A 13510-nucleotide genomic window follows, 5' to 3' on the forward strand; every position below is an offset into this window, starting at 1 on the left:
CCTGGGGCACAGCAAGACTCTGTCTCAAAAAAAAAAAAAAAAAAATTTTTTTTTTTTAATTAAAAAATTTGGCCAGGCATGGTGGCTCACGCCTGTAATCCCATCATTTTGGAAGGCCAAGGCGGGGGGACCACCTGAGGTCAGGTGTTCGAGACCAACCTGGCCAACATGATGAAACCCCGTCTCTGCTAAAAATACAAAAAATAAAATAAAAAATTGGCTGGGCATGGTGGCAGGTGCCTGTAGTCCCACCTACTTGGGAGGCTGAGGCAGGAGAATCTCTTGAACTCTGGAGGCAGAGATTGCAGCAAGCCAAGATTGCAGCACTGCACTCCAGCCTGGACAACAGAGCGAGACTCTGTCTCAAAAAAATAAATAAATAAATAAAAATTAAAATTAAAAAATAAAAATTTCACTTAAAATACTACTGATCTCAGGCCAGGCGCGGTGGCTCAAGCCTGTAATCCCAGCACTTTGGGAGGCCGAGACGGGCGGATCACGAGGTCAGGAGATCGAGACCATCCTGGCTAATGCAGTGAAACCCCGTCTCTACTAAAAAATACAAAAAACTAGCTGGGCGAGGTGGCGGGCGCCTGTAGTCCCAGCTACTTGGGAGGCTGAGGCAGGAGAATGGCATGAACCCAGGAGGCGGAGCTTGCAGTGAGCTGAGATCAAGCCACTGCACTCCAGCCTGGGGCACAGAGCGAGACTCCGTCTCAAAAAAAAAAAAAAAACGGCCGGGCGCGGTGGCTCAAGCCTGTAATCCCAGCACTTTGGGAGGCCGAGACGGGCGGATCACGAGGTCAAGAGATCGAGACCATCCTGGCTGACACGGTGAAACCCCGTCTCTACTAAAAAAAATACAAAAACTTAGCCGGGCGAGGTGGCGGGCGCCTGTAGTCCCAGCTACTCGGGAGGCTGAGGCAGGAGAATGGCGTAAACCCGGGAGGCGGAGCTTGCAGTGAGCTGAGATCCGGCCAGTGCACTCCAGCCTGGGCGACAGAGCGAGACTCCGTCTCAAAAAAAAAAAAAAAAAAAAAAAATACTACTGATCTCCCGTGCTGACTTCTTGGGGTTTAAGTCTCACTGAGGAGATGTTACTTTCATAAGGGTGAGCTCAGCAGGGGCAACTGAAGTCACTTAAGCAGAAAGCTGCAAAAAGGCAACAGCCACACTACAGGCAGGGGTCCTCGTCACAGCTTCAGGGCTTTGCAGAGGATTACGCAATGTACATACATGCACAACACTGAATTCCAGTCTCTCCAATGATAACTATATCAAAGGTTCAAAGCAATATGCACAAAAGTTACCTCACAGAAAATAGTGCAAGTCCTTGATACGATGCTATTTAGACACAGAAGCGCTACAGAGCATCTCGCCCCACTGCCTTCCCAAGGGCGAGCACCTCCTCCTTTCTCCACAGCTCCTTGTTTTTTTGAGATGGAGTCTCATTCTGTCACCCAGGATGGAGTGCAAAGGCGAAATCTTGGCTCACTGCAACTTCTGCCTCCTGGGTTGAACTGATTCTCCTGCCTCAGCCTCCCGAGTAGCTGGGACTACAGGCGCCCACTATGCCTGGCTAATTTTTGTATTTTTGGTAGAGACGGGGTTTCACCATTTTGGCCAGCTGCTCTAGAACTCCTGACTTCCAGTGATCCTCCACCTTGACCTCCCATCGTGCTGGGATTACAGCTGTGAGCCACTGCACCTGGCCTCTCCACAGCCCCTTCTGTGTTGAAGCCAAGACCCACCCAGTTTTGATCCCAAGGCTTGGGTTCCTCACTAGTGTGAAGCGAGTTTCCAAATTAATTATGAGGTAAATCAGATATGAGAAAAAATTTTATTTCTTTACTATTTTTTGAGACGCAGTCTTGCTCTGTCACCCAGGCTGGAGCGCAGTGGGGTGATCTCCACTCACTGCAACCTCTGCCTCCTGGGTTCAAGCAATTCTCCTGCCTCAGCCTCCCAAGTAGCTGGGATTACAGGTGCACGCCACCACGCCCGGCTAACTTTTGTATTTTTAGTAGAGACATGGTTTCACCCTGCTGGCCAGGCTGGTCTCAAACTCCTGACCTCGTGATCCGCCCACCTCGGCCTCCCAAAGTGGTGGGATTACGGGCGTAAGCCATCAGGCCTGGCCCAAGAAAATATTTTTAAACTAGTAATCTTGACACTGATGTAATTGAAACTGTTGTATTTGAAGTGTTAGCAAAGAAAAGAGAATTCTGGTTCAACAGAAAAGTGAGTCACGACTTCTCAGTCACGCATGAATTATACAGTAACCAAATACATAACACGTCAAGACTGACAACAGGGTCCACCCCACCATGGGTCTACACAGACCCAGATCCCACCCGTGGGTCTACAGCGAAGCGGGCCCCTGTGGGGTGGTCCCTGCGGGTTGGGTCCCTGAGAGTGGGTCCCAGTGGGGTGGTCCCTGTGGATCGCGTCCCTGCGGGTCGGGTGTCTGCGGGGTGGCTCCTGGGAGTCGCGTCCCTGTGGGGTGGTCCCTCAGGGTGGGTCGCGTCCCTGCGGGTCGGGTGCCTGTGGGGTGGCCCCTGCGGGTCGGGTGTCTACGGCATGGACCCTCTGGGTCGGTGCCTGCGGGGCGGGTGCCTACGGGATGGCCCCTGGGGGTCGCGTCCCTGCGGGTCGGGTGCCTGGGGGGCGGTCCCTGTGGGGTGGTCCCTGCGGGTCGCGTCCCTGCGGGTCGGGTGCCTGGGGGACGGTCCCTGTGGGGTGGTCCCTGCGGGTCGCGTCCCTGCGGGTCGGGTGCCTGGGGGACGGTCCCTGTGGGGTGGTCCCTGCGGGTCGCGTCCCTGTGGGGTGGTCCCTGCGGGGCGGGCGCCTGCGGGGCGGGTGCCTACGGGATGGCCCCGGGGGGGTCGCGTCCCTGCGGGGCGGGTGCCTGCGGCGTGGTCCCCCCGGGCTGGGTCCACCGAGCAGGCCGCTGGAAGCCGAGCCCGCGCCCGCCCGCGGCGCCAAGATGGAGGCAGGAAGCGCCGCCGCCCGCGCCCGCCACCGCCCGCGCCGCCCGCCTGACGCCGCCGTCGCGCCTGACGCCGCCGCCCGCGCGGCCGCCCCTCCCCCGGCCCTCCCCTCCCCCCGCCGTAACGTCCTGACGCTCCGCAGGGACCCCTGACTGGACGGCGGCGCGTGAGCGGAGCGAGAGGCCTCGCCGCGGGGGGGCCGCGGGCGCGCCGGCGCCGCTTACCTGGGGCCGCGCCGGGCCTACTCGGGCGCCCGGCGGGGGCGGCGGCGTCGGGAGCTGCGGCGGCGGCGGGCGGCGGCGGCGGCCGCGGGCTTCACTCCTTGTTGGGGATTCGGCGGCGGCGGCGGCGGCGGCGGCGGCGCGGGCGCGCGCTTCCTAGTGACGCAGGCAGCGGGGCCGCGCACGCACGGGGTTGGGAGGGCCGGACACTTATTTGGCGCTTGCCGGGGAGGAAGGCGGGGCCGTGAAATAAGGCACAACGGGGCCCGCGGCGCGTGCGCGGACCGACGCTGTCAGCTCCTAACGCCGTCGCTTCCTCCTGGTCCCCGCGGCCCCGGTTGGGTGTCGCCTGCCCCGCGCGGGCGGTCGGGCCGAGGGACGATGGTCGGTGGACGGACGGGGCCAGGGAGCAGTGCGCACGAGCGGCAGGGCGGTACCTTCAGGCCTCCAGGTACGGGCACCCCTTGCCCGGACGCTGCTGTGGGTGAAGGGGCGCGGACGGGACTCCCCTGCGGGGCGGACGCCTGAACACGAGGCTGTGGCGGAAGACGCTGTAGGGTGCGCGGACTCCCGCGGAACATGCCGGGGGCTCGGCCAGCCACGGCGCTCCCAGCGTGGAGGGCGAGGGGCATCCGGGAGCGGCGGGTAGGGAGGGCTCGGTCACCCCTTAAGCTGCCACCCCAGTCCCACAACCAGCACCCCGATCCCATCGCAGTCCCACAGCCGGCACCCCGATCCCACCCCAGCCCAACAGCTGGCATCCCTATGCCATAGCTAACACCCTGTCCCACCGCTGTCCCACGGCCGGCACCCCGATCCCATAGCTGACACCCCGGTCCCGCCCCAGTCCCGCAGCCGACACCCCGATCCCAGCCGGATCCCGCAGCCAGCGCGGATCCTGTGGCGCTCGTCTAGCCCCCAGGGCTCGTTTATACGTTTTATTGGCAGAGGCTGGAGCTGGCTCTATTGGCCTCTGTGCTGGATTTCTTCCCCTGCACCGCAGAGCTGGCTCTCCTGACCTCTCCAGGGTCATCCAGCACCCTTGTGCTTGCTGTCACCCGCTGCCTGTCTGCAGGATCCTGGATTCCCTATCGGGGACCGAAATTAGTCAGAAAATAGGAAGCAGATGCTTGTTTGGGATGGAGCCCTGACCCTGTGCTCACACTTTAGGAGGAGGGCTCTGCAGGCCGCCTCCCGGAATGGGAGGTTCCCAAGCCACTGCACTTCGGAGGGGCTGTAATTAGAGTTGCACTTTCATTCTGTTCCCAGTAAAGTGGACCGTGCTCAAGCCAGTGAGGAAAAGGTATTCTTAACAATTAGATTGGCCGAGCGCAGTGGCTCATGCCTTTTATCTCAACACTTTGGGAGGCCAAGGCGGGAGGATCACCTGTGGCCAGGAGTTCAAGACCAGCCTGGGCAACAGAGTGAGCCTGTCTCTGGGGAAGAATAAAAAAATTATTGAGCCTTTGTCAGTGCTACTATTTTATTATCTGGTAAATATGAGAGGGTTCACGTGGTCTGTGTGTGCCATTTATCTGAGTTTGCCTATCCTCACATTTTGGGAATAAACGTCAATAAAGTCTAAGAGGAGTGCTGAGGGGGGCCTGGGGATGGGAGGGTGGCCACCTCATGCCTGTGTGTTGCGTGGGTTGAGCCCTGGGGCCTGTTCTGCCTCCTTCACTCTGGGACTCCAGGAGAGAACCTGGGCAACAAGAGAGAAACTCCACCTAAAACAAACAAACAAACAACAACAACAAAAAAAACACCTCCAAGATCACTTAGCTTTCTACTGCTGCCATAACAAATTATCTCAAACTTAGTCACTTAAAAATGCAAATTTAGGCTGAGTGCGGAGGGTCACGCCTGTACTCCTAGCACTTTGGGGAGGCCAAGGCAGGAGGATTGCTTGAGGCCAGGAGTTCAAGACCAACATGGCCACAACCTATCTCTATTTTTTAAAAATGCAAGTGTGTCCGAGCGTGGTGACTCACGCCTATAATCCCAGCACTTTGGGAGGCCAAGGCAGGTAGATCACAAGGTCAGGAGATTGAGACCATCCTGGCTAACACGGTGAAGCCCCGTCTCTACTGAAAGTACAAAAACAAAATTACGCAGGCGTGGTGGCGGGCACCTGTAGTCCCAGCTACTTGGGAGGCTGAGGCGGGAGAATGGCATGAACCCAGGAAGCGGAGCTTGCAGGGAGCCGACATGGCGCCCCTGCACTCCAACCTGGGTGACAGAGCGAGACTCCGTCTCAAAAAAAATAAATATAGAAAAATACAAATGTATTCTCTAACTGTTCTGTAGGTCGGAAGTCCTGCCCAGCCTCACTTGGTCAAAATCAGGGTGTCTGCAGGGCCAATGGTTTTTGGAGCTCCAGGGGAGAAGCTGTTCCTGCCTTTCCAGTTTCTGGAAGCACTTGAGCCCCTTGTCTCATGGCCTATCCCACACCTGAAAGCCAGCCAAAGTCAGTTGAGTCCTCACCCTGCTCATCCCGACACTGACTCTTCGGCCTCCCTCATCTGCTGTCAAGGCTCCTTGTGATGGCATGGGGCCACCAGCTGGCCCAGGGCGCCTCCTGTCTCCGAGTCGGCCGACCAGCGACCTTCATTCCATCTGCTGCTGTAATTCCTCTTTGCTTGGAACCAACGTTCACAGATCCTAGGGGTTAGGATGTGAATATCTTGGGCGGGGCTGTGAGGAGGGGGGCTATTCTTCGTTCTAAAATATTTATTATTTTTGTTTTGGGGGCTTTTTTGGTTTTGTTTTTTTTGAGAGAGTCTCGCTCTGTTGCCCAGGTTGGAGTGCAATGGTGCAGTCTCGGTTCACTGCAACCTCTACCTCCTGGCAGACGTGAGCCACTGCACCCAGCCTGTTTTTGTTTTTGTTGTTGTTTTGTTTTGTTTTCGAGATGAAGTCTCACTTTGTCACCCAGGCTGGAGTGCAGTGGCAGATCTCAGCTCACTGCAACCTCTGCCTCAAGCTGTTCTCCTGCCTCAAGCGATTCTCCTGCCTCAGCCTCCCAACTAGCTGAGATTACAGGTGCACGCACCACCATGGCCAGCTAATTTTTGTATTTTTAGTAGAGACGGGGTTTTACCATGTTGGTCAGACTGGTCTCAAACTCCTGATCTCAGGTAATCCACCCGCCTTGGCCTCCCAAAGTGCTGGGATTACAGACATGAGCCATCGTATCCAGCCATATTTATTAACTACAAAGGGAAAGATGATAATTTTTTTTTTTTTGAGATGGAGTCTCACTCTGTCACCCAGGCTGGAGTGCAATGGCATCATCTTGTCTCACTGCAACCTCCGCCTCCCGGATTCAAGTGATTCTCCTGCCTCAGCCTCTCAACTAGTGGGGTTACAGGCACACGCTACCACACCCAGCTAATTTTTGTATTTTTAGTAGAAATGGGGTTTCACCATGTTGGTCAGGCTGGTCTCCAACCCCTGACCTCATGATCTGCCCGCCTCGGCCTCCCAAAGTGCTGGGATTATAGGCATGAGCCACTGCACCTGGCTGAAAGATGATAATTTTAAAGTAGAGAAACTGGGTTGGCTGGGCATGGTGGCTCATGCCCAGCACTTTGGAGCATGTACTTTGGAGCCCAGCACTTTGGAAGGCCAAGGCAAGAGGATTGCTTGAGTCTAGGAGTTTGAGACCAGCCTGGACAACATAGCAAGACCTCATCTCCACAAAAACTAAAAAGTTAGCCAGGTGTGGTGGTGCACGCCTGTAGTCCCAGCTACTCAGGAGGCTTAGGTGGGAGGATCACTCGAGCCCAGGAGGTCAAGGCTGCAGTGAGCCGTTATTGTACCACTGCACTCAGCCTGGGCAACAGAGCAAGAGTCTGTCTCCAAAGGAAAAAAAAGGTCCAGGCGCGGTGGCTCACACCTGTAATCCCAGCACTTTGGGAGGCCAAGGTGGGCGGATCACGAGGTCAGGAGATGGAGACCATCCTGGCTAACACGGTGAAACCCCGTCTCTACTAAAAATACAAAAAAATGTGGTGGCAGCGCCTGTAATCCCAGCTACTCAGGAGGCTGAGGCAGGAGAATGGCGTGAACCTGGGAGGAGGAGCTTGCAGTGAGCCAAGATTGCGCCACTGCACTCCAGCCTGGGCGACAGAGCGAGACTCCGTCTCAAAAAACAACAACAACAACAAAAACAATAGTCTCCCAGGTAAGTCAGAGTCACAAGGTGTTTTGGTTCCCCGTGGAAACTAAAAGATAACAGCTTAGGCCAGGCACGGTGGCTCAAGCCTGTAATCCCAGCACTTTGGGAGGCCGAGACGGGCGGATCACGAGGTCAGGAGATCGAGACCATCCTGGCTAACATGGTGAAACCCCGTCTCTACTTAAAAAAAATACAAAAAACTAGCTGGGCGAGGTGGCAGGCGCCTGTAGTCCCAGCTACTTGGGAGGCTGAGGCAGGAGAATGGCGTAAACCTGGGAGGCGGAGCTTGCAGTGAGCTGAGATCCGGCCACTGCACTCCAGCCTGGGCGACAGAGCGAGACTCCGTCTCGGAAAAAAAAAAAGATAACAGCTTAACATATGTTCTTGAGTTATTTTTCAGACACTCGGATACCCACCAGATGGAAAATGCTGAGCTGGGAACAGGGGCTATGACTTCAGCCTTTTGAGAGGCTGAGGTGGAAGGATCACTTGAGGCCAGGAGTTTGAGACCAGCCTGGCCAACATGATGAAACCCCGTCTCCAGTAAAAATACAAAAATTAGCCGGGCATGGTGGTGCAGCCTGAAATCCCAGCTATTTGGGAGGCCGAGGTGGGAGGACCACTTGAACCTGGTAGGAGGAGGCTGCAGTGAGCTGAAATTGTGCCATGGCACTCTAGCCTGGGCAACAGAGTAAGACTCTGTCTCAAAAAGTAAATAAATAATAAGATAAAATAAATGTTGACTGCAGGCCGGGCACAGTGGCCCACCCACCTCGGCCTCCCAAAGTGTTGGGATTTCAGGCATAAGCCACAAGGCCCGGCCTTCCTTTCTTTTTAAAATTAATCTTTGTTAAAAAATACTCTTGGCCAGGCGTGGTGGCTCAAGCCTGTAATCCCAGCACTTTGGGAGGCTGAGACGGGCGGATCACGAGGTCAAGAGATCAAGACCATCCTGACTAACAAGGTGAAACCCCGACTCTACTAAAAAATACAAAAAAAAACTAGCCGGGCGAGGTGGCGGGCACCTGTAGTCCCAGCTACTCGGGAGGCTGAGGCAGGAGAATGGTGTAAACCCAGGAGGCGGAGCTTGCAGTGAGCTGAGATCCAGCCACTGCACTCCAGCCCAGCCAACAGAGCGAGACTCTGTCTCAAAAAACAAAACAAAAAACAAAAAAAAACCTCTTATTTTTTATTTAATTGTAACACTCCTAGATCCTGAAAGCAGATACACACTTTTTTTTATCGGTCTGATTCTTTTCATTGCTTCAGGCCTTAGAGGATATTGTCCAATATTAGATAAAAGTTTAATCAGAGGCCGAGCGCGGTGGCTCAAGCCTGTAATCCCAGCACTTTGGGAGGCTGAGGTGGGCGGATCACAAGGTCAGGAGATCAAGACCATCCTGGCTAACACGGTGAAACCCCGTCTCTACTAAAAAATACAAAAAACTAGCCGGGCGAGATGGCGGGTGCCTGTAGTCCCAGCTACTCGGGAGGCTGAGGCAGGAGAATGGCATAAACCCGGGAGGCAGAGCTTGCAGTGAGCTGAGATCCGGCCACTGCACTCCAGCCTGGGTGACAGAGCAAGACTCCGTCTCAAAAAAAAAAAAAAAAAAAAAAGTTTAATCGGGTTTACTTCTACTTTAATGGAGATGGCTGAATATCTCTTCCACTTGGCTGCTCCTTTATAATAAACTGACGAACATACAAATCGTACTGAGTTCTGTGAGACATTCTAGTAAATCATCTAACCTGAAGAGTAGGTTGTGGGAACCCCTGATTTAGAAAGCCCAGTGGTCGTGAATATAAGTGGCTCTGGACTGGCTCCTGGGGTCTGAAGTGTGGACAGTCTGTTAGGACTGAGCCCTTGTAATTTGTAGGATCTGACACAGGAAGGCAGTGTCCGAATTTAGCTGTATTATATTGGACACCCAGTTAGCGTTTGGAGAATTGGAGAATCGGTTGCTGGTGTAGAAAAATACTAAATATTTTATGTCAGGGGAGTGAAAGAAAAACCAAAACCCATACACTTTTAAGGAAAGCAACTGACGGCATTTGCTACCAATGATAAAATTTGAGCTTTGAAGTAAGAATAAGAAATTTGCCGGCCGGGCGCGGTGGCTCAAGCCTGTAATCCCAGCACTTTGGGAGGCTGAGACGGGCGGATCACAAGGTCAGGAGATCGAGACCATCCTGGCTAACATGGTGAAACCCCGTCTCTACTAAAAATACAAAAAAAACCTAGCAGGGCAAGGTGGCAGGCGCCTGTAGTCCCAGCTACTCGGGAGGCTGAGGCAGGAGAATGGCGTAAACCCGGGAGGCGGAGCTTGCAGTGAGCTGAGATCCGGCCACTATGCTCCAGCCTGGGCGACAGAGCGAGACTCCGTCTCAAAAAAAAAAAAAAAAAAAAAAAGAAATTTGCCATTGTGCCCGGGCCAGGAAAAAAAAAAAGAATTTTGCCATTGTGAGGGCGAAGGTTTCCCAGTACTTTCTGATGAGCTTGATGGTGATATTAACAAATAACTTTTTTTTTTTTTTTTGAGGCGGAGTCCCGCTCTGTCACCCAGGATGGAGTGCAGTGGTGCAATCTCAGCTCACTGCAAGCTCCACCTCCCGGGTTCAAGCGATTCTCCCGCCTCAACCTCCCGAGTCGCCGGACTACAGGTGTGTGCCACCACGCCCAGATAATTTTTGTATTTTTAGTAGACACAGGGTTTCACCATGTTGCCCAGAGTGGTCTCAAACTCCTGACCTCAGGTGATCCGCCCACCTCGGCCTCCTAAAGGTGAGAGGCCTTGCTGGGATTACAGGCTGAGCCACCGCACCTGGCCTCTTGCCCTCTGCCCACCTCAGCCTCTTGTCCTTGTGTTTTGCCGTGATGCAATGAACATGTCTTACATTTGTAACCAGAAAAAAAGGTTATGTAACAATGCCTGTCCTGTTTTTCCCAGAGTAGACATTATGAAGATTAAAAAAATGTGAAAGTGGGCCGGGCGCGGTGGCTCAAGCCTGTAATCCCAGCACTTTGGGAGGCCGAGACGGGCGGATCACGAGGTCAGGAGATCGAGACCATCCTGGCTAACACGGTGAAACCCCGTCTCTACTAAAAAATACAAAAAACTAGCCTGGCGAGGTGGCGGGCGCCTGTAGTCCCAGCTACTCGGGAGGCTGAGGCAGGAGAATGGCGTGAACCCGGGAGGCGGAGCTTGCAGTGAGCCAAGATCACGCCACTGCACTCCAGCCTGGGCGACAGAGCAAGACTCTGTCTCAAAAAAAAAAAAAAAAAAAGTGAAAGTGTTTTGAAAATAATAAACTATGCTATACACACAAAGTTTTAGTGACTAGAAATACAAGTCTATTGTTTGTTGAGACAGGGCCCTGCTCTGTCTCCCAGGCTGTGTGGCACAATCATAGCTCACTACAGTCTTGAACTCCTGGGCTTAAGCGATCCTCCCACCTCAGCCTCCAGAGTAGCTGGGACTACAATCGAGCACCACCACACCTGGCTAATGTTTGTATTTTTTGTAGAGATGGGGCTTCACCATGTTGTCCAGACTGGTCTCAAACTCCGGGCTCAGGCATTGCTCGTACCTCAGCCTCCCAAAGTGGTGGGATCACAAGTGTGAGCCACTACACCCGGCTGAGTTTCTGTTGTTTTGAGCCACTTCATTTGTGGTACTTCTTACAGCAGTCACAGGAAACTAAGCAACTGCAGAACATCAAAATTGTTTTTCTTCAGCAAAAGGAGAAGTGCTGGTGGTTGGCAGCAGCTTTTCCTATGCCCACTTCTGCACGGCCACACCTTTGACTGCCTGAAGAGTGCACAGCAGGCTGAGGGGAGCAACTGGTTGAGTCAGGCCTCTGCTTGTGCCGTATCCCCACCTGCTTTGCTGGACACCCCTGTTTTGGGGGCACCCACTGCTGCCCCAGACACCAAGCAAGCACCAGCTGTGTCCAAAACATACAGGGTCACAGTCTTGGCACGTTTTGTGCTGCTATAACAGAATGCCACAGACTGGGTAATTTAATACGGAACAGAAATTCATTTTCTCAAAGTTTTGGAGGCTGGGAAGTCCAAGAGCAAGGGGCCATCAGGTCAGGGCCTGGTCTCTGCTTCCACTATGGCGCTTTGTCCACCGTGTCCTCACGTGGTCAGAGAGAGCCGGCTCCCGGGAGCCCTTTTAATGGAGCAGAACACTGCTGCACTGCGGCTTAAGTTTCCAGTCACTCCAGGCAGACTGTCTGATGTAATATGTTCACAGACTGGCCAGGCACTGTAGCTCACACCTTTAATCCCAGCACTTTGGGAGGCTGAGGCGGATGGATCACCTGATGTCAGGGGTTCAAGACCAGCCTCACCAGCATGGTGAAACCCCATCTCTACTAAAAATACAAAATTAGCCAGGTGTGGTGACACGTGCCTGTAATCCCAGCTACTCGGGAGGCTGAGGCTGGAGAATCTCTTGAACCCAGGAGGTGGAGGTTGCAGTGAGTCGAGATCATGCCATTGTACTCCAGCCTGGGCAACAAGAGCGAAACTGTCTCAAAAAATAAAATAAAATGCATTCACAAGGCCGGGCATGGTGGCTCATGCTTGTAATCCCAGCTACCTGGGAGACTGAGGCAGGAGAATCACTTATAACCTGGGAGTTGGAGGTTATAGTGAGCTGAGATCATACCACTGCACTCCAGCCTGGGCAACAAGAGTGAAACTCTGTCTCAAAAAAGTAAAATAAGGCTGGGCGCGGTGGCTCACACCTGTAATCCTAGCACTTTGGGAGGCCAAGGCGGGTGGATCACTAGGTCAGGAGTTCGAGACCAGCCTGGCCAACATGATGGAACCCCATCTCTACCAGCCTGGCCAACATGGGGAAACCCCGTCTCTACTAAAAATACCAAAATAAGCCAGATGTGGTGGTGCGCGCCTGTAATCCCAGCTATTCAGGAGGCTGAGGCAGGAGAATCACTTGAACCCAGGAGGCAGAGGTTGCAGTGAGCCAAAATCGTGCCATTGTTCTCCAGCCTGCGCGACAGACCGAGACTCTGTCTCTGAATAAATAAATAAATAAAATAAGAAAATAAAATATGTTCACATCCTTTGACATTCCTCACCTCAAAAGCTGGAACCCAACTCCCTCCTAAGCGGGAGTCTTCTCAGTGACTCGCTTCTAACAGCAGAACTTACGTGGCTTCCCACACTCAGAGGATACTGGGTTCCTCCCAATATCCCCCCACCCAGCGACCCCCACGCAGGTCGCTGGCTCTGGGGGATCCAGAACCATGTTTCAAGGACACTCCAGGCAGCCCCTGGATCGTCCATGTGGTGAGGAATGAAGGCCTCCTGCCTGCAGCCTTGGGAGGTAGCCTCAGAAGAGGATGCCCCAGCCGCTGCCCAGCCTTCACATGGCCAGGACCTCAGCCAGCGTCCTGACTGCAACGTCATGAGCGACCCCGAGCCGGAAATCCCCAGCTTTCATACTCCTGACTTATGGGGACTGACAGATAATGTTCATTGTTAATTAAGGGGTGACTTGTCACACACAATAGGTCACTAAACAGCTCTGTCTGGCCTCCCAGGAGGAGCCTGCCTTTCCTTTTCTTCATGGGAAAAGTGTGATCAGTTTGTGAAGGAGTCTCTGCCCCCAGTTGATGCCCGAGGCTCCACCTGGCGACCGTCACACGCTCCGTCTGCCCCTCTGGCGACTGTCACAAGCACCGTCTGCCCCTCAGTGCCTTGCCAGGCCCCCAGCCTGTGATCAGCCTGGTCTTGTGGGAGGCCAAGGCCCACTTGTGTTCATGTGTAGTGTGTGTGTCTGTGTGCCCGTGCGTGCCCAGGATACAGGGATGCCATATACAAGTGCTTTCAATGTTGTGTGGCGTGCATGCATCTGTGTGCCCAGGATACAGGGATGCTGTATACAAACACTTTTTTTTTTTTTTTTTTGAGACAGTCTCGCTCAGTTGCCCAGGCTGGAGTGCAGTGGCGCGATCTTGGCTCACTGCAAGCTCTGCCTCCCGGGTTCATGCCAGTCTCCTGCCTCAGTCTCTGGAGTAACTGGGATTACAGGCACCCGCACCACGCCTGGATAATTTTTTCTTTTTTTTTTTTTGAGACGGAGTCT

General features: G+C 54.0%; 2 protein-coding genes across 5 annotated transcripts in view; one reads left to right on the forward strand and one right to left on the reverse strand.

The window, feature by feature from the left end:
• GMEB2 (glucocorticoid modulatory element binding protein 2) overlaps positions 1 to 3620 on the reverse strand; it is a 35671-nt gene extending 32051 nt beyond the window's left edge. Inside the window, exon 1 of one of the 4 annotated variants that reach the window (XM_015148597.3) lies at positions 3215 to 3620. The gene's annotated coding sequence lies outside the window, so the exon portion shown is untranslated. The remainder of the gene's footprint in view (positions 1 to 3214) is intronic. The other 3 variants (XM_015148596.3, XM_077952207.1, XM_015148599.3) reach the window with 3 other exon arrangements.
• Positions 2624 to 4679, forward strand: LOC107000331 (uncharacterized). The gene is made up of 3 exons (XM_077949071.1): positions 2624 to 3110; positions 3162 to 3662; positions 4160 to 4679. The coding sequence occupies exons 1-3, from the start codon at positions 2624 to 2626 to the stop codon at positions 4360 to 4362; spliced, it is 1191 nt and encodes a 396-aa protein (XP_077805197.1). The 3' UTR covers positions 4363 to 4679.
• The last annotated feature ends 8831 nt before the right edge of the window (positions 4680 to 13510 follow it).

This window comes from Macaca mulatta, chromosome 10 (assembly GCF_049350105.2).
Source record: "Macaca mulatta isolate MMU2019108-1 chromosome 10, T2T-MMU8v2.0, whole genome shotgun sequence".
Taxonomy (NCBI): domain Eukaryota; kingdom Metazoa; phylum Chordata; class Mammalia; order Primates; family Cercopithecidae; genus Macaca; species Macaca mulatta.

What these genes read in the sequence shown, in the direction of transcription:
- LOC107000331 (XM_077949071.1), top strand. Translation starts at nt 2,624, where the DNA reads ATGGCCCCTGGGGGTCGCGTCCCTGCGGGTCGGGTGCCTGGGGGGCGG. An exon ending in GGCCCTCCCCTCCCCCCGCC is followed by an intron (nt 3,111 to 3,161) that starts GTAACGTCCTGA and finishes GCGGCGCGTGAG; the next exon opens with CGGAGCGAGAGGCCTCGCCG. An exon ending in CGGTACCTTCAGGCCTCCAG is followed by an intron (nt 3,663 to 4,159) that starts GTACGGGCACCC and finishes TTTTATTGGCAG; the next exon opens with AGGCTGGAGCTGGCTCTATT.